The 20,932-nt window shown below is 40.9% G+C and overlaps 1 protein-coding gene across 7 annotated transcripts in view; it reads right to left on the bottom strand.

Moving 5' to 3' along the window:
• LOC125755008 (uncharacterized) overlaps window positions 1–20,932 on the bottom strand; it is a 50,804-nt gene that overhangs the window by 13,580 nt on the left and 16,292 nt on the right. For 4 of the 7 annotated variants that reach the window (XR_007410404.1, XR_007410407.1, XR_007410406.1 and 1 more), the window contains exons 4-5: window positions 5,265–5,336; window positions 4,012–4,138 (exon numbers count right to left, since the gene is read on the bottom strand). Coding sequence is in view for 3 of the 7 variants with exons in the window: in XM_049109398.1 (XP_048965355.1) it covers window positions 4,012–4,138; window positions 5,265–5,336 (199 nt within the window). In the remaining 4 variants the exon portion in view is untranslated. Of the gene's footprint in view, window positions 1–1,911; window positions 2,505–4,011; window positions 4,139–5,264; window positions 5,337–9,077; window positions 9,215–18,909; window positions 19,021–20,932 lie in introns of those variants that run through there. The other 3 variants (XR_007410405.1, XM_049109399.1, XM_049109400.1) reach the window with 3 other exon arrangements.

Genomic DNA, 20,932 nt, shown 5'->3' with positions numbered 1-20,932 from the left:
TAGGCTATAGGGAGGGCCTGGGCAAGAGATTTAAGGACAACAAGAAAGAAGTTTGGAATATTTATCCTCCATGCCAACCCTCCTTACCAGGATTTGGACAGGAGCTGTCTTCCTTGACCATGGCCATAGCACCCAATAAGCTACCTGTCTGCCACAGCTAATGATGTCACCCAATTCTGGTGACTCTGTCCTTTCTCCTCCCTCATTCCAGCCAGGGACATTAACAGTTTCCTGTTCTTGCTGGTTCCAGATGTATCTATATTCCTTGAAGACCCTATCTACACCTCTGAAAGTAGTCCCTTCATTAAAATCTCTTTTAGTTAATCTTTTGAGCTGTGCTTTCCACTTTCTGCCAAATCCTCACCAAAGGAGTGTGAATGTATGTATTAAATGTGTAAAAACATGTAAAAACTAGAACATTGCCTGATTATTAAATGTGTAAAAACATGTAAAAACTAGAACATTGCCTGATACGTTGTAAGTACTCAGTTCATATTAGTGATTATTATCCACATAACTAGACAAGGAAAAATCACACAAGACTATATATGTGAAGATATTGTTCAGAATTGACCTACATTCTGTCCAGTGGGGAAAAAAGTGGGATTATATACAATCTTTTGCATATGATCTTGAGCAAGTTATGGAACCTTCCAGAAGCTCACAGTTTCTGTGAGAAGATGATGTATATGACAAAGAGAGGCCTACTGTCTGGTAACTATAGGCACTCATGCATGTTAAGCAGTGAGGGTCTAGTGTCAGCTTCGCAGGCTCCAATCTATACATTGAAGGGGCCCCACATTTGTTTAATGCTCTATGGAATCTTGAAATTCTTTTTTTTAAGATTTTATTTATTTGAGAACGAGAGAGAGAGAGAGAGCGCCTGAGTTGGGGGGGCAGAGGGAGAGGGAGAAGCAGGCTCCCCACTTTTGTACTGGCTTCCACAAATTATGTAGCCAGTCCGTGAGGGAGGGCTCACTTTATTTTTCAGATCATTGATGGCACTCTGTAGTTGACAATTTTTGGGGGGTGGGGGGGTATAAAACATGGATTCACCAACATCTATGGAGAGGAAAATGAGACTCTTAAAAGGTGATCTCTGGTCTTGAGACTGTATTAATCAATCAATAAATATTTGCCAAAGAGCTCGTATGCATTAGATGCTGTGCCAATACCTTTTGAACCTCAAATTCCCAGCTCTGCAGTTCCAGGCTGAGTTGATCAACACGTGACAGGATGGAACTGCCCTTGCCATGAACCTTTCAGTCATATCTGCGGTATCTGAGTCTTGGGGGAAAAAAAATTAGTCTCTTATTTCATCACGGAACTGTGACTTGGATTTGAACAGTGAATCATAGAAACTCAACAAGATGAACTGGCCACTAAAATCCTCCAATTAAAGGATTTTAAAGTGCAGGAACACCATACCAAATTTGGTATGACTTGAGGTATGATGCTTAACTTGTTCAGCATCCCAACTCTACAAAACTGAAAATACAAAGAAGCACCCAGAAGTCTTATTTCCTGGAGGTAACAGTTTGCACCCACTAGGGTGCTGTGACCTTGACGGAGGCTGGAGTAAATGCAGAACATAAATGTGTCCACTTAAGGAAAATAATAACTCTGCTAGGCATCGGGCAAGGCAGGAGTGCTTACGGGACACCCTGATAGTAGCGTACTAACGCGTGCAACTCTGGGAAACGCTCTTTGTTCATCCCACAAGCCTGAATGAAATACGCCTCCCAAACAACGGGCAGCAGTCAGCACATGCTCACATCTCAGGTGAGGGAAGAAAGGCTAAGAAACGGGTCTTGTATGTCTGGCTGGAGTCTAAAGGGATTCAATGGAGCAGAATCTAGGAGCATAGCTTTGTGGTAAGAGATAGGCTTTACTTTCTTAAAAACGAACCATTAAATCAGAACACTTCTCTCTCACAAGTAACACGCACACGCACACAGAGCCAATGTGCCCTCCTTTACAACATGAATTAAAGTCTTCTCTAAGATACAATGAAGTAAGAGAATTGAGGAAAATATAGGGAGTGGCACATGGAGAGCTGATAGAGAAGGTAGCTTTTTTTTCTTTTTAAATGTTATTTATTTATTCATGAGAGAGGCAGAGACACAGGCAGAGGGAGAAGCAGGCTCCCTGCAGGGGGCCCCGCTGTGAGACTTGATCCCAGGACCCCAGGATCACAACCTGAGCCTAAGGCAGACACTCAACCACTGAGCCACCCAGGTGCCCCAAGAAGGTAGCTTTCTATTTGTCTAAGTCATTCTAAAGACAAAGAAGCTAGTATTAAGCTATATGATTTATAAATTCTCCAGGTGGTTTTCTCATTAGGCTGTGGGTTACTCAAGGTCAGTGCTTGATACAGGGTTGGTCTCCATATGGGTTTAGACTGGAAGAAATAATGTAACTCAGTGATCTTTTCACCTTTCTGGAAACAGGACTGGCACCAGTATGTAACATCTTTTCCCCTTCAGATTGTCTTGGATATTCTGCTGTAAATGAATAAAGGTGTTAGAGGAGAGCTCAAAGGCACAGAGCATGATATATTCTGGGCTTCAAAGCCTACAGTGCTGTCTCTAGATGGCAACCAGGAGATAGGTTTAAGCAAGCTCCTGCAGTTGGTTATCTTAAACAACTTTTGGGAGCAGGTCCTGGAGAAAAAAGGACCCAAGCCCGGCTACCAATCAGGGAGCAACAGCCTTGGAAAACCCCAGAGACAGACAGGGGTGGGGTAGCTCTCACGGACAAAAGGTCAATGATGACTCAAAAAGGCAGCTTCATCAACATGGCTGTGCTAACTGCTGTTTATTGTCAAAGTTACCGGGCGGTGGCTGTGGGTCTCTGTAGTATGCAATGAGAGATGAGTGTGATACTCCATATATTAACAAACCATCTGATAATAAAGAGTGCAATAAATATTTTTTGAGTGAATGTTGTTGAGTAGGCAGGGCTGTAAGAATTCATATCTTCATGATTAAAAATGTTAGTCTGTCACTACAGGTTAATTCTTGTCATAAAGACTGGAATATCCCACCCTGTGTTGGAGACTAGGGATTCTCAGTCTGCCTTCCCTGGGGGAGGCAGTGGTTCTTGTCCTCCTTCTGTTCTTTATTTACTTTCCCATCGTTTGTTTGTTTGTTTTGTTTTTTTAAGATTTTATTTATTTAGTTGTGAGAGACACAGAGAGAGAGGCAGAGACACAGACAGAAGGAGAAGCAGGCTCCCTGCAGGGAGCCCGATGGGGGACTCGATCCTGGATCCCAGGGATCACACCCTGAGCCGAAGGCAGATGCTCAACCACTGAGCCACCCAGGCATCCCTACTTTCCCAGTCTTAACTTTTCTTCCCCTCCCTTTCTGAGAGAGGAGCTAGTGACAGAGTCAGGGTTAAAGTTTATTTTCTCTGTAAGGTGAAGAGAAGGAAGAAAGGCCCTCAACATCACTTACCTCTTTTCCTTCCTCCTTGTGCTATCAATACCTATGCCTACAATCTCCATCTTCTTCAATACCTCAGTATCCATCTTCTCCTTCATATCTTCTTGTTTTTCCATCTCTACCTTTTTCAACTAATTGGTTTTTTTCATACTCAATGTAGGGTATTGTTGATTAAGCTAAACAAGGTCATATGAAAATGCACATTTCATGTTTTCTAACAGATTGGATATTATTTTATTAATGACAATACTTAAACGTATTTTTGCCACTACTCTCTTGTTCTGACATCCAGGGGTACAGTCAGTCCTTGGTCTCCTCTATTGTTTCCAAAACCGAATATTAGGGTTTCTCTCATCAAAGTGTTTCATCATATTTTTCTTCATTACCATGAGCTATTGTTACATGAAAATAGAAATAACAAGCACTAAGGAAGTTTAAAGGAAGGAGAAATTGTTGTGAGCAGGGAAGCTTGTACAAGATTTTCCATAGAAAGGCAAATTTGAATTGACCTTTAAAAATGTGTAGGGTTTGGGATGCCTAGGTGGCTCAGTGGTTAAGGGTTTACCTTTGGCTCAGGGCGTGATCCCGGGGTCCAGGATGGAGTCCCACATCCGGCTCCTTGTGGGGAGCCTGCTTCTCCCTCTTCCTGTGTCTCTGTCTCTTTTCCTGTGTCTCTCATGAATAAATAAAATCTTTAAAAAAATAAAAAAAATAAAAAAATAAATAAAAAAATAGAAAAAAAAAATATGTAGGGTCCAAGTGGTCCAAGAAGAAGGAGAGAATTTTAGGTGGAAGAAATGATGTGAAACAAGCCAAAAATGTATAAGGTGTGAGAGGAGGAAAAAAAGTAGACTGATATGAATGAAGTTCTATGTAGGGCGGCAGAGAGATACAAAGATGAAAACCATATCGAATGGCTAAATTGTGGATAGTGTTGAATATCAAGCCAAAAGTTTATAATTTTACCTTTACCTTGACCCAAATGGTTTTGGATACAAACAACAGAAAACTACACAAAGTAATGTAAGCCCAAAGGAATGAGTTCACCCAAAAACAAAGGGACCTGGAGGAACCCCATGGCAGAGTGGGCAATTGGGTCAGCCCAAGGGCTAGAACCAGGAATGAGAAGCTCTCAGGAGCTAGTGCCATAGGCTTCCTAGTTGGGAGCCCTCAGCTCCAACCCAGTCATGTCCTTCCTTCACCTTGGCTTCTCTCTGTGTCTTATCCTTTCCCCTCTGCAAAACCAATTTCTTTTTGTTCCCCATGAATATATAAGACAATCCACCCCACATCTCCCAAGTTTACATCTCTGCTCAAACAACAGCAGAAGCTACCAGCATCTTTGATTTCCAATTCCAAATTTCTGTGAAAGAGAATCTTCATGTCTATTCCTTGTACAATGGGAGAACTCACTGAATTAAAATGAGTCCTGGGGCCCACATCTGGGATAAAGGAACTCTCAGAGAAGAATATAGGACTGCAGCCTGGACAGATATACTAAAGGTTGTTTTCAATAGTTTTAGAGCCACGTGAATGTTTTGGTGGTGAGGAAAAACACAATCAAAGTGATCTTAGGAAGTTTCACCAGGGAGTAGAATGGGTTAGAAGGGAATATTCTGGAAGCAGGAAGACCCAAGAGGAGCTATTTGAATCAAAGCATTGAAAGTTTGATATAATGTGGCTCTGGCCAACCTGACAACTATTATCTAGAAAAATAGAGTTGGTTCAACCAATACAACTCTGCATTAGTCATGAGAAAAACATTTATTTCATAGGTCAGAGCTAAGCCTGGGTGTATGTAAGCTATATAATACTTACCTGCTGGCAGTTGATCTGTCTTTATCCAGTGGTTGCCCAACTTCCTGCTTTGAAGCTAGAACTTGGGGTAACCTAAATTAGTAGGGGGAGACCCATAAGATGGAGTAGGTTTATGCCATCCTATTTAACTACTACGTAGGATGTTATAAATTCTCATTCCCTGAAGCTGGTCAACATTTGTTTTTCATCTGTTGCTAGTTAATTTGATTGGTTAGCTGAGGTCATAGTCGTCAGTCTAAACCCCCACACGGACAGTCAGCTTCACTCTGTCCCTTGACCATTAACCATATCCTCATGAGGCTCCATCATCAGATCCAGTTATGGCAAGTTTGGGAGAGAGCAAAGACCAAAGTCCTACCCTGGCATTTGAAAAAAAAAAAAAATCAAAATACCACCACGCCCCTGACATCTTTAGCTTCCTCTTGATCACTAGTGAATGACCTGCCAGTCCTTGTGTTTATAGCAGTAAATGGGATGATCTTCAGTGTTCTGGCCTTCAGTGTTAGATGTTATAGCTCTCTCTCCTATCTTCAGACTTGCTTCCACTTGCAATAGAAAAATATTGCTTTGGTATCTTTCTTGTGTATTTTTAACAACTCTGTTAGAACAGAAAACCCTACTCAAACAAACAGAAAAATTGTATGGCCAAAGACCAAAGGAAAGGCATGCCTCAGTTTACAAGGACTGCCATAACGAAACACCACAGACTGGGTGGCTTACATAACAGATTTTTTCTTTCTTTCTTTTTTTTTTTTTTCCCAGTCTTGGAGGCTGGAAGTCTGAGATCAAGGTGTGGAAGGTGTGGTTTCTTCTGGGGCTTCTCTGTTTGGCTTGCACATGGGTCCCTTCTATTTGCACTTGCTGCTGTTTCTTCTATATGTCCTAATCTCCTCTTCTCACACAGACTGTGTGAGACCTCTCCTCATTTGACCTGATTAGACCTCAATTACCTCTTTTAAGGCCCTATTTCCCAATACAGTTGTATTTTAGAGTATTGGGGATTAAGGCTTCAACCTACAAATTTTGGAGACTGTTTACTCCCTAACAGGTAGCTCTGTGGTTGGTTAATTCAGTGTTTCAGTTGCCTCAGACCCCGGGTGTTGCCACCTGTCTGCTTGGTGGTACTCAACAGGTGGGTTGTATCCTCAAGCTAGCTTCCTTCAGGTTGTACAATGGTGGTTGCAGTTCCAGCCATCACATCCAGATGTGATAATGCCTAGTACAATGACAAATTATCTTTCCCTATGTGTGTCTCTGTATAATTCTTTTCAAAAGGACCCAGTATAGATGTCTCTCTTTTTTTCTCACTAGCCATTATCTCTTTCTGTGTCAGTGCTCACCTGCAAAGAAAAGAGACTGCCATGATTTACTTGAGTCAATCACAGTTCATGACCTGGGGCTAGGGCCAGCCTCCCTGGGAGCAGGGGGGTGTTTTTTAAAATGGAGATAGTTGCACAAAATCAGAGTCCTCTGAGGACAAAGAAGGGGATAAATGGAAACCAACAATGTCTGCTGCAATAGTTTGCCCATTTGCTTCCCATAGACTATGTTCCTGAATTTCAAGCACAACTATAGACCCTGGCAATGGCTCGTCTAGGAGCACCAAGTAAAACTAATCTTTGTACCTGCAAAAAAGAGCCCTATTAATAACTATCATTTTCCCTGGGCTCACTCACTTGGAGCGAGCAATCTTTGCCAACTTATACCTTCTCTACCCTATACCCATGACCCCAACCACAATCTTCACTTTGTCTTTTTGACACAACCAGCGTCTTCTAGGAAACTAGCAATCCAGATCTCAGTTGCATGTAGAAGTTGTAACAAACCTCTCTCTAGCTAGCCATTTGGCAAACACTGAGAACAAGAGGAACTGGTCAAGAGAAAAGGGATCACTTAGGACAAACTCATCACCAATATTAAGAAAATAAGGCACCGTGGTAGCTCAGTTGATTAAGCATTTGCCCTTGGCTCCGGCCATAATCCCAGAGTCCCAGGATCAAGCTCTGCATCAGGCTCCCTGCTCTGTGGGGTGTCTGCTTCTCCCTCTCTAGAGAGAGGCCTCTCCCCTCTCTCTCACTCTGTCAAATAAATAAATAAAACCTTAAAAGAAAAAGAAAACTTGAAAACTATGTCATGCAATGATGGGATGGGAATCCTCTACTTGTGTTGCTTAACATAGGGCAGGTATCCATACCATTCAGAAACTATTCCTTTACTGTTGGTAATTTAATTAAGCTTAGAAGAGCTTTCTACTTTCTTGTCAGTTTCATTCTTGTATTGCCTGCATCAAGAAAGAAGAATCTGGTTCTGCTCGGTTTTTCCCCCAGACTGTCCAAGAACAACTTAAAAATCTAATACTTGCAATGAAAAACACACTATTTTTAATCTTCCATGAGTCTCTTATTCTTTTACAATTCAGCTATTTGACCTAGACATGGCTTTGCTTCCAAAAATGATGATTATTTTGATTTGGTTTTTGATGAAAAAACAGCTATGTGTAAATAAATAATACAAAAAGCTTGCTATCTTCTATAATTTCTATTTAATATTAACAAAGCCTTTCTAAATATGAGCTTGCTATGTCTATATGATTACTTGTTTAAAATCACTTTCCCTATCCCAGCTCTTCTTCAACAAATAGACACTATGGGAGATTTTGCTCTTCTTTATGGACCTATATATAGTTTTCATCCACCTCAATGGATCACCACCTTAGTCTACTTTAGGCATTTGTCTCTGATAAACACAGAGCAGAGAGATGAAAGGAGGCCTGAAGACAGAATGACTTGAGCCAGGAAATGTCAAAGAGAATTGATCACAGGAAGCACTGGTCACTGCGTGGTGGGTTGTGAACCACGTGGCAACCAAAAGAGAGAGCAGCCAGGACAGCAAGGGATCTGGGAACCAAGTCGTGAGTTTAAGCAATTGAAGAAATTAGCCTTGAGAGGAAATGAAAGCCTTGATAACCTTTAGGTGTTTTTCATGAAACAAAAAAGCCAATGACAGTAACCACAGTAAATGCTAAATTTTACTGAGGACTTAATTCAGATGAAGGCTTCAAAGAAGTAAATTATGTCAGATCATGAAAAACAAACATAGCCATCTGAGACTAGAATGAATGGGCTCCCTGGTGAGCTAGTGCCCCTGGGGTATTCAAATGCAAGCCAGCTGCTCACAGGTCAATAATGCCCTAGAAAGGACTTAACCTCTTGCAGTGGGATGTTGGACTAAATGGTTTCTAGTTTTCCTTCATGCTGAATCTATGGACCCTTAACAGTTAGGAGATCTATTTGTATTTGGTTCATGGCATTTTCTTAGAAAATATTTGATCTAAGCTACGCTCCCCACCCCCACCCACCATCCACCCCCAATGCCACCTTTCCCATCTTCTTGTCATGCCATGCCCAGCGCTGACAGCAAGAAGGGAGAAGAAGGCTTGGTGGGCAGTCCTTTCCTTCATACACATAGACCTTTCTCCACTGCTCCAGGCAAAATGCCTAGACAAATTCTGTCCCATGCAAACCTTACTACTCCATCGCTGACACCAACAAGATCAGATTTCGTAACCACCCGAAACCTTCTGGTGGGTTTTCCTGACTTTCACAGACTGGCCTCCAATCTGTTCTTTCTTTGAAAAATAAATACTTCTTCATCTTAGGATATGTTCTGTGCCTCTTAGTGATATGTTCTGTAGTTTTAACTGTATCTAGTTGGAACAGAAATTCACCAAATTAATGATCAGAGTTGTATGACTAGTGATTGTAAAACTAAATTGAAAGAGTAATAGAAAAATGGCCTAAGAAAGATTCTTACCTTGGCTCAGAGTAGCTGGGTCAGGATGACTTCATGGGTTATTTCACTTCTAATTTCTAGATTGCTGGATAATTTCAATAAAGATGATGCTGGGCAATTACTGAGTCAGCCACACACTTGAGTTACTGCCTTTACGACTTTTACAATAGAGTGGAGAGGTGAGTCACATTTTATTGCAGAGCGCTTATGTCTAATAGAGCTTTAGTCCATCCCACCAATGAAAAAGTCAAATACAAAGAAAAAAATATCCCCAGGAAGACACAATAGAAGGAAAATGATAGAATATCATCTTTATCTCCGAGCTCTGTTTCATCCTCAAATTATTCTTAACTTATCCATGAATGCTTCAGACAGCAAAGATGATCTTAAAATGTGAAGCATGTTGTTGCCCTCATTTCATGGAATATAGTAAGGCATCTTTTCCTCTTTTTTAAACTGCCAAACTGTGTTGTCTAAATCTTGTGTTAGATCTCTCAGTTGTGAGCAAATGCATAAAAATAGCTTTCCACTCTGTAGCTGGGTCTAAGCCAATTAATGAGAACAAGGAAATGACTCAGTGGAGAGTCTGAGATACTTTATATTTGAGAATTCACATTATCCCTCCACACACACACATACCAATTTAAGAATGAACTGGAGTAAGACCTCAGGAAAGAATATGATGGTCCCCTCACATAGATACCTATCTTCCAAAGAGTCTCCAAAAGACAGAAACATATCCAGTGACAAGGACATGCAAGCAGAGCGAATGCTTCCCCATGCAAACTATATTTCCTAATAATTCCAGAATTATTTTTCAATGTCCCTTCAAGTTCTTTTTATTCCACAAATGAGAGAGCCTCTCAGGGTGATCATTTGAGTTTAATACCTCTTTAAACATTTTGGGAGTTCCAATTAGTGAGCTTGGGGCTACCAATTTCCCCTTTGAAAAAAAGAGTGAATTCTAGCTCAAAACATCTGTCAATAGCAGGAGCAGTGAGAGACAGAAAGGAGGGAAGCTGGTGATAAGGATGCTCCATCATGTTTAAGAAAACAACAGTGGAAATTCAGAACAACAAATTTTGAACCTGCATAGCCCTGGTGTGTTCTACACAGAGCACACAGCTGTACTTTGGTTGGTTTATAAGGGATGGAACTGGGGATCTCATTCAAGACAGGTAGTAATCTAAGATAAGCTGAAACTATATAGCAGCGCTTTCCTTTTTGAGCATGAGAAGAAAAGACTTTCTTCATCTTAATCATGCAGCAAACCTCAAGTAAATGTGACAGGCATGGAGAGAAATCAGACCATTGGGAAGAAAATGAAAATAAACAGGGTTTGGTGGAAAAAACAAGGGAGGAAAGCTAAGCAAAAATCACAAATGTAAAAAGAAATGTGTTGGAAATGTTACAAAGAAAACTAAAAGGAGATGTGTGAGTAAGCTCTAAAAGCAAAGAAAATTAATGGAGGCGAGCAGCTGGAAACAGAAAATAGGATATGTGAAGGAGAAAGAAAGGAGAGATGGGATCAAGAAAATAACGTATGGTATTATTAATGATAAATGGTCACTTCATATTTAATGCATTTTAAAAAGAATATACCATTGTACCATGGAAATTCTAAGACTGCCCACTCTAGAGGCTATATAATCCATTACATTTTTGTGTAGGAAAGTAACCAAACCACAGACCCAAACCACTCATCACTGGAAAAGACTGCCTAGCATATTGGTTCTCCTGACGTTAGAGTATATTCCAGGAGTATCATTCATAACCCACAGGGGAGCTTTATCTTTAAATGATGTTGCACATCACACATCCACATACTAGGAAGACCCTGTGTGATCTATAATTTTTAAGAATTCAGATTCTCTTCTATCTCTGTTAGTACTATAGTACAATAATAAAATCTTGGTTGAAAATAAATAAATAAATAAATAAATAAATAAATATCAGGGCTCTTATGATTTACTGAACCTCTAAATTCCAGCTTCGCTTCTGGTAGATTTACTTGTGTTTCCCTCATATTGATTTTTTCCAGAAGCCCAGATGCAGGCCTGCTTTGTGGAGAAGGATTATATATGGATTCCCTAAAGAGGAATCTGATACGAAAAGAGACTTGGGGATTAGGAGGCCCAGTGTTTATAAACATGAAAGAGATTTGAGCCGGAATTTTTATTTACAAAGGAGGCTGAAGTTTAGGGAACTCATTTTTGAATGGTCAGAACTACCACAAACCTCTGCTTCTCCAAAGGACAAAGAAGAAAAGTCTCAAGGGTAGCTGGAAGGAGAGGACAGGGAATCCAAACTAACCAACAAGTACTAATGATTGAATAAGGAACAAAAAACAAAGGCTTGTTGTGTTTTGTTCTCCAAATCACAGAACATGGGTTTAGTACAATTTTTATAAATCTTTGATTCAGCACCATGTGATCATACTGTTATATATAATGAGAAGGTACAGTTATAGGCAAATAAAATATCTGGGCAACCTCCTGGCAGTAATCTCTTTAGGATTTTCACCCCACACTAGTTGCCTAGACTACAAATCATAAAATCAACTACCATTTACATCCCCATCCTGTTGACCCTTTGCAATTCTAGAAATTCCATGAGAGTCCAGAAGGAGATTTGTTTGTGACCTCCCACCCAGTCACAAAACTGGGTCTCTGTAGGACTCTAAAACACTTCCCAAACTCGTAGATACTGCTGATGGGAATGGAGATTAGTACAACAGTCCTGGAAGGCAATTGGACAAGTATCGCTCAATATGTTCATGTCTTTTACTCAGATAACTCGCTTTCAGAAAATTATTCTAAAACAGTAGGCATAGATGATTGCAAAAATTTAGCTACACACCTGTTCATCACAGCACTGTTTAAAATAGCAAGAAATGAGAATCAATCTAAATATCAGGCCATAGAGGTTAGTTCAATAAACAAACTGTAAATCATGGTAGATTTAATGTGACGCAGTAGTAAAATATTTAATGGCATGGGATCATGTTCTCAAAATATATTTTTTTAAGATTTTATTTATTTATTCGTAAGAGATACAGAGAGAGGCAGAGACACAGGCAAAGGGAGGAGCAGGCTCCCCGTGGGGTACCCGAAGCAGGACTCGATTCCGGGACTCTGGGATCATGCCCTGGGCCAAAGGCAGACACTCAACCACTGAGCCACCCAGGTGTCCCAGATGTTCTCAAAATATTAAATGATAAAAACCGCAACTGCATGATTCCATATACAGTTTTTAAATGTTTTTTTAAACTATGTATATATGTGTATTAAAATGTTAATAATAATCATGTCTTTCAAGTGGGACTATGAGTGATTTTTTACATTTTTTTTCTGACATCAGTAATGAAATGTGTTTCTCAATGAATATTGTTTTATAATAAGTAAAAATGTTATAATTTTAAAAATTAAAATGTTTTTTTAAAATCTAAAAGCTTGTAGCCTATTGGTTATTGAACCTGTTTCCCATCTGACCATACCTGACCATACCTTAAATAGGTTAAGTAGATATGTGGAAAGGGCTCCAAACAAGAGACCAGTATTATATTACTGGAGACACTTCATATTTTCTTGACACTTGGGGTAAGAACACCAGGCCTGCACCTCATTGGCTTCAACTAGGCTGGAACCTCCTGCTGGGTGCTGGGCACTGCCCTCTGCCCTTGCATAGGACTGGAGGCTCTGTGGCCCCCACATAGTCCTGACCTCACCCTTTTTCGGACCTGTCAGCAGTATGTTGGCCTATCCCCGAGTTCTCTGAGGAGACCTAAAATCTTGGCAGCACTCTGATCTGGCGGGATCACTATCTCTGAGTCTAATCACCTGTGGCACCAAGCAAGACCAGCTACATAATCTGAAGGGCTAAGTGCAAAATGAAAATAAAGAGCCCCTTACTCAAAACCTAAGGATTTCAAGATGGCAGCTGTAAAGCATTAAGCAAGAGCAGGCCTTGCTGAATGAACACAGGGACCCTGGGCCCACACTCAGGTCACACACCCAAGAAGCTGTCCTGGCACCAGCCTCCTTTCTATTTCTTGTCAATTCTGTTCATTTGCAAAGTGTGAACAAGTTAGTTTTTTCTTGACTCTGAAAATGGGACCCAGAAACAAAGGCATTTAAAGAGAGCCAAGAGGGGACGCCTGGGTGGCTCAGTGGTTGAGCATCTGCCTTCAGCCCAGGGCATGATCCCGGGGTCCAGGGATGGAGTCCCACATCAGACTCCCTGCAGGGAGCCTGCTTCTCCCTCTGCCTGTGTCTCTGCCTCTCTCTGTGTGTCTCTCATGAATAAATAAATATAAGAGAGCCAAGATGACTGTCAAGCTAACATAATTTATATTCTAATATCCGAGGACCAAATTCTGTATACTCATGTTGTAATAATGGCTACATCATTCCAGAGGGTGTCTGTTCAAATGCAGGGAGACAGGAAGGCAAGAAAAACCTCACAACTATCAAATCAGTTTCCTTTTCCCTCCTAGAATAATAGCGATGCATAGGTTTCACACATCCTTGAAATAAAAGCATCTAACTTCTAATTATTTAGTAGCTTTTGTCTAATAGGAGGATTATCTTGGCCAATTCATTATCAAGTTAATTAGAAATTTGTTACCAGGAATTTAGTGGTAATTAGGGCTCCAAAGTGATATGTAATTAGCATTTTCTCTTCCTCCACCTTGAATATTCCAGAAAACTACTAAAAGGCTCTCATAACATGTGGCAGTGGTGGAAAGCAGGCATTGCAGAGTCTGAAATCAGTTTGAGTTCTTCTGTTATCGAGGTGCTCGGTGGCCCCGAAGAAGCCACTGGATTGTTCTGGGTCTTGGTCTCCTCAATTGTCAGCAAAGACAATGATTCCCCGAGAATGATGGATGAATAAAATAAAGTAATATAAAGAATTTGTAGGGATCCCTGGGTGGCGCAGCGGTTTGGCGCCTGCCTTTGGCCCAGGGCGCGATCCTGGAGACCCGGGATCGAATCCCACATCGGGCTCCCGGTGCATGGAGCCTGCTTCTCCCTCTGCCTGTGTCTCTGCCTCTCTCTCTCTCTCTGTGACTATCATGAATAAATAAATAAAATCTTTAAAAAAAAAAAAAGAATTTGTAAAAACGTTTTTTAAAAAAGATTATACATACATCAAAATTATTAGTGAGTTATTACCTTAAATTGTAGCCGTTGTGATATGTAACAAAAGGGAGCTGATCAGATACTAAATATATATCCTGTATTCTTTTGAAGGAAATAATTTGTTTTCCTGGATCTAGGCTCACTGTGTACAAAATGTTTCTTTAAAAAGGAAAATATTGCTTGTATCTTTCTGCCAAAGGTATATGACAGTGCTTTGAATTGGACAAGCCTACTAACCCCTCCATTTTAATGATCATTATAATAAATCATGGGTTAGAGGAAAGATGGCCTGCCCATAGTTGTGTAGCTCATTTGTTTTAAGCAATGTTTTATACTTCCAACGGCATTGCAAAAGAAGGCTTTGAAGATGGCCTTGAGATATGACTTAACTTATCCTTGGCATAATTTTCACAGATATATTTCTCCAGTATAGACCTGTATATCACATGCTCAGACTCTACGCACACATTATCCCTGGGTCACCAATGTGGTGACAAGAGGAGGGGGCTTTCTCAACATTTTGAAACCTGTGGGACAAACAAATGCTGATGATGAGCCTATGCAAGTGAATTGAACCATGAATCTCTACTGCTTTTGACTAGAATCTGAAAAAATCCCACGTAAAAATGCTAGTTATCTAAAGAGGATCAAAAACTGATTGGCTTTGGACCCTCCCTGTCTGGGGAATTCACATAGAAAAAAAAAAAACGAGATCATTGTGAGGAAAACCTCAGAAACCTGTTCTTGATGAAAAGAACTTGATTGTTCGGCAGACTGTGACTTGTACTCACACATATGTAACTTACCACGGTCAAGCCTTCTGATGATCATGTTTTACAGAGTTACTCAATTTCACTATGAAAACTATATTGTGATGGTGATGAGGTAAGGGCTTCACCCCAAATATCTGGTCAACAGGGACATAGTTTGGGATGCCCAACCACTCTGAGCCAGTTTCCTTCTCTATAGAATGGGGGTCTGATCTTTACCGACAGCTCCACAGGTTGTGAGGGTTAAATGAGATCAATAATTCAAATGTGTTTTGCAAACTGTAAATATATGTACAAAGAGGAGGGCAGAGTCTTGTGTTTGATGATTGCAATAGCACCATGTGTGTAAAAGCAATTTAAATTCCCCTTAAGGTGAACTGTATTTATAGAACCTCGTGTTTCTAATAATGAGTATCAGAAGAACATATTTTGGAATCCTAGGTTTATGTAATATCCTGTTTTAAGAACCACAAGAGAAGCCAGAGAAAGAATAGTGAACTTGTAGCACACTTGGAGTCAATTATCTGAAAAACACGCGTGCACACACACACACACACTGTGAAGGGAGATCCAGAATACGTGTTGCTGCTAGTAACTTGGCTGAGCAATAACATATGGATGCTGCAACTGGACTTACAAAAGGGCAACCCTCCACAGCAATAAAATTTTCCATTGTTTCACATTTATCGTTTGACACTTAGAAGTTCTCGTAATATATTAGACCCTGTTTAGAATACACCCCTCTCAAAAAAAAAAAAAAAAAAAAAAGAACTGGTACAAATTATAGAAGAGAGTCATAAATAATGGGTCTGGAAGTGGGAGGACTTCCCAGGAGGCATGGATTTAGAGTCAGATCCTGAAGGAGAAGAGCAAGCTTTGCCAAGGCCTGAAAGACAAAGGGCCAAATAATTTAAGGGACCCAGTTGCTCATCAAGTATTTATTGACTAAGTACTATGTGCCAGCTTCATGCTAAGGACGCTATGCTGTTCAAAATAAAGTCCTTATCCCCATGTCCTTACATTCTGTTAAGGAAAATAGAACAATAAGGCAGGAAAAATAAATCAACGAAAAACTTGCAAACATGGCAGAGAATGATTGGGGAAGGGTTGACACATCTGACTGGGTGGTCTGGGAAGGGCCGTGGGCCACGGGCTGGGACCGAGGGATGACAATAGTGATGACGTGGTTGGTGCTAATCCAGGCAGAGGGCAGAGGAAGTGCCAGGCCCTGAGGAGGGAAAAGAGAGAGAGAGGCCACTGGCTGGAGCCCAGTGAACTAGGAAGAGACTGGTGTGACATGAGGTGGAGGGGAAGTGAGTGGCCAGATGTTACAGGGCCTTGCAGGCTGAGATAAGGCGTTTGAGTGCGATTCTGAGCATGATGGGAACTATTGAAATGTCTGAAGCAGGAAATTGCTTTATGGCATTCAAAGATTACTTTGGCTCTGGTGGTTGGACAGGAGAGGTGATCGCAGGGAAGAGAAGAGAGGCAAAGAGACTGGTGGAGCGTGCCTGCAGAGGCCCAAGTAACAATGGAAATGGAGGGGAAAGACTCCTTGGGAGCCAGCAGCCTGCACTGCACTGAAACACTTACCCTGTTTCAGTCCACTGTGCTCTCAACTGCAACCCAAAGACTCCACCCCAGGAATACCCTCTTCCTGACAATTTCCTGAAAGCTGCATCATCTGGCCACATGCATCTGGAAGAGGCTGCTGGCGACTGCCAAGACAAATGGTTAACAAAAGAGGTTGCAGTGGGAGCCAATGAGTGGGCACATGTGTCCATGTCTCCTGTCACTGCCACTACTCCACATTGACAGAGACTCACCAGCAACACCCTCATCACATCCATTTGTTGCTTTTACCTACCCTTTTGAGGCTATGGATGGAAACTATTAAAGTTAGGGAAATGACTGAAATATTTTCCCGCTGTCATGAAATTAAATCCATACAAAAGCTCCAAGAGTATTCAGCAGCCCTAAAGCTCACCAGGGTGGTGAGAACCTGTACCCATTTGCTTTTAAAAGATGAGCGAGGATGGTTCTTTAAATTAATTTCTCGCTGCACCCAGAAATAAAAAATGTCCACTTGTTGCTGATCTCTTGCAAAATTTGGAAGAAGTTGCCTTCCTTTGTAGGCAGGATTCACATAAAACAGCACTCATACCTTCATTCACTCCATGTTTGGTTGTAATTAAGTGTTTCATTCTTGAGGTTTCTTATACACAGAGTCTCCGTATAGAAGAAGAGTTACTAGAGACTGATTTTTTGCCTTTTGGAAGCAGGGGAGACGTCCCCCACCCACCTCTGTCTGAACATTAAATCACAGCACTTCAAGTTGAACTGGGTCCCATTTTCCCAGCCTTTGATATTCTTCCAATATCCCAGTGTGCAAGACACCAAAACCAGGAAAACCTATTGTAATTTTGTGAATTGCTATTGTTTATTTGATTGGTATCTATACCTACTATCTCTTTCTTTGACTTTCCTAATTTAGGATAGTCCTTGAAAGATAAAGCAGTGTGTGGAGAAGAGTATTGTGAGAAAACCAAATAGGTCTCACTAACTTATTTTTGGAAGTTTTGGAAATAAGTAGAGGAGAGAAATAAGAGGTACTCACGAAGGAGAGCGGGAATTAAGATCTGGAAGAGGCTGAGGATTTTTCTCATTTAAGAAAACAAGATATCACAGTGTCTTGAGTTGCATTTTATGACTTGGATGTGAGATCATAAAACATGGGTGAGTTAGTTCAGAGCGAGTAGGTCATGCCTCTCCTACAGGTTGGGGTGGATCAGCTATGCTGGTCCCAACCTAATCCCTTAAGTATAGCAAGAAGACTCCCAAAGGGGATTAGAGCCCAAAGATGACACACACAATTTAAATTAGTGCATGATGACCCCAAATTAGGATAGAAAGTGAACTCAGACAATCATTCAAATGGTATGACTTTAGGGACTCTGAAAAGCAGCCTGGTTCAAGAATGTCCATCCTCACATCAGCCCAAAATTCTTTTCAAGATCCTCTTCTGTGAGTTAGTTCCTTCCTACCTCCTTATAAAAAGTCATAAGCTATCAGAGATGAGTAAACGTGATGCCATTATTACTCAGTCGGATTTTAATGTGACTTGATCTGTAATATCAAGGGAGGGGGTGTAGAATGTAAGCAGGAAGGATAGTGAATTCTGACATTTTGATATGTACTCATATCAAAATGGATGGTCAGAGAGTGGTTTTGCTGCAGGAGAGGATCTGGGACAGATAGGGGTTGTCCTACTCAGAACTTTGCACAGTGCTGACCTGATAAACCCTCTCCTAGGACTCACAAATCAATCATTAAGTACTTACTAAGGACTACTATGTGCCAGACACTGTACTATGTTCTGTGGACCCAAAGAGTTATCAAAGATAACATACCTGGTGTAAGTAGATAGTTAGGACACTGCACATCTTCCCTATTCTGCATTCAGTGACATCATGACGATATGCACCGGGTTCTATAGGAATACCAGCAGGAGGGGGGCTTAGCCCAACTCCAAAGGAAGAGTGAATGATGGCTAGGAAAGATTTCCCGGAGGAGGTGATAGCTAAGCCAAATTACTTCTGTAGTAGAGTTTACCGTATTTCACCGATTCTGAAGTGCACTCTTTTCTACATTGCAACATCTCTGAAACTAGGATTTGTCTTATAATCCATAGAGACATAGTAGCTATGGGCCAGGCAAGCTACTATGACATTAATTGTCATTACCTGCACAGGAACACACTTGCCCATTTTGACATCAGTTCATTCGAGCTATTTTTAATGTTTAATGTGGAGTTTAATTGCTGTTTAAAAGGTCTTCAAGAAATCATCCATGATTTATTGTTAAAGCAAAAAGTTATTGTCTACACAGAAAAGTGTGGGATCAGAGTGAAAGACCATACGTTGGCATTAAGAAAGCAGATACCTATCAATACAAGGATGTCCACAGCTCTGTATTTCCTCACAAAGTAGCGTATTTTCTGAGATTCAAGAAGATACCCAGGAGCAAATGAAGCTATTACATTCTGTTGCTAAGATACCAAAGAAAGAATTGCCTACCACACACTTAGCAACACAGCTAAAGGCAGGATAAGTTGCTAAGCCCAAAAGAGTAGATTCAAGAAAGTGTCAAAGGAGCAGAGGCTATTGGTACTGATTTACCATGGTAGAGGACTCTCCTTAAAGCATTATGGTATAGGTTTTTAAAAGTTTTTTATTTATTTATTCATGAGAGACAGAGAGAGAGAGAGGCAGAGACACAGGCTCCATGCAGGAAGCCTGATGTGGGACTCGATCCTAGACCCTGGGATCACACCCTGAGCCAAAGGCAAACAGACGCTCAACCACTGAGCCACCCAGGCGTCCTGCATTATGGTATAGTTTAAAAAGTAGTGTTCTTTCCTTTATTGCTATGAAGTGGCTAATCAACAGTGTCTTTTTAAAAAAATTAGGTAGGTATATTTTATTCAGTCTATTTATAAAAAGATATATTTTAATGAAAACTCAGGATTAATAACTCTTTTAGAATAAAAAAATAACATTTTAGAATATATAAACTTTCATAGTATAATACACTATTTGGTTGCAAGGAGCAGGAACCCATTCACTTAGCTTAAACCCAACAGAGTGGTGAGCTAGAGCCGGCTCATACAAGCTCATGAAGGGCGACTGTATGTGCCTGTTTCCCCTCCTCTGTGTTCAGTAACATCATGATAGCTTGCAATAGGCCAGGGTGGGAGTATTTATACTCAGGGCTTTGTTGTTTGTTTGTCTGTTTGTTTGAAGAGCTGGTTTACCGGGACACCACTGTCAAAGGGAAAATCTGTGAATTATACAAGAGTATCTCATGGAAGCAAAGGGTTTGGAGCCATGTAATGTAAAGTTATTAAGAACAAAGATAACTTCTTTTTATATATTCCTCAGTCTCTCCAGAGCCATGTGGCCTCTTATCTCTTCTTAGATCTGCATATCTTTTCCTTCTTCTCTATCCAGATTTCATGCCATCTCTAGTAAAATCAGGTTCAAGTAAATTCATATTGAGTGTAGATCCTCCTTTCTAGAACTATGACTAGGGTAGATTTTCAAGAAGGGGGCATAGGGGCGGGAGAAAAATGATGAGCACCTCAGCCTCAGTCTTTAAAAAAGTTAGGGTAAGAAAAGTAAGTTGGAAAGACATCCCAAACAGTGGTACCTATTTTAGAATTGCTAGAGCAGGGACACCTGGGTGGTTCAGTGGTTGAGTGTCTGCCTTTGGCTCAGGGCATGATCCCAGGGTCCTGGGATCAAGTCTCACTGCGGCCTCCCTATAGGGAGCCTGCTTCTCCCTCTGCCTCTGTCTCTGCTCTGCCGCTGCCCCCCTCTCTCTCTGTGTCTCTCATGAATAAATAAATAAAATCTTTAAAAAAAATTGCTAGAGCAAAAAGTAGAAACCTGGCATAGCAAGAGGGTGAGACTAAAGAGATGGACAAAGGACAGGCATGAGGGCCTCATGCATCACGTTGATGGGCTTAGAATTTGTTCTGCACACAACAGGGTTTCAAAGTCTAAAAGTTATCAGCACACCAGGGTGGCTCAGTGGTTGAGTGTCTGCCTTTGGCTCAGGTCCTGATCCCAGGGTCCTGGGATCAGAAGTCAGCTTCTCCCTCTGCCTATGGTTCTGCTTCTCTCTGTGTGTCTCTCATGAATAAATAAATAAATAATCTTTAAAAAAGAGAGAAAAAAGTCCAAAAGTATCAAGCATGGGAGAACTGAAGTCTAGATGCTTCTAATAAAGTCCTGAGAGACATTAAGCCGCAGTGAGAAAGGCATGAACAGGACAGTCCAAAGCTTGGGTCATATATGTGTCCATTGACAGATTCCTTCCATCACTTGGGCAAAGTTCTCAAATCCTCAGTTTCTTCATTTACAAACTGGAGATAAGTAATAGCTACCTCTGACTACCTCTGAGG

This window comes from Canis lupus, chromosome 4 (genome assembly GCF_003254725.2).
Source record: "Canis lupus dingo isolate Sandy chromosome 4, ASM325472v2, whole genome shotgun sequence".
NCBI classification, from domain to species: domain Eukaryota; kingdom Metazoa; phylum Chordata; class Mammalia; order Carnivora; family Canidae; genus Canis; species Canis lupus.
This window is presented reverse-complemented; position numbering and strand designations above follow the sequence as displayed.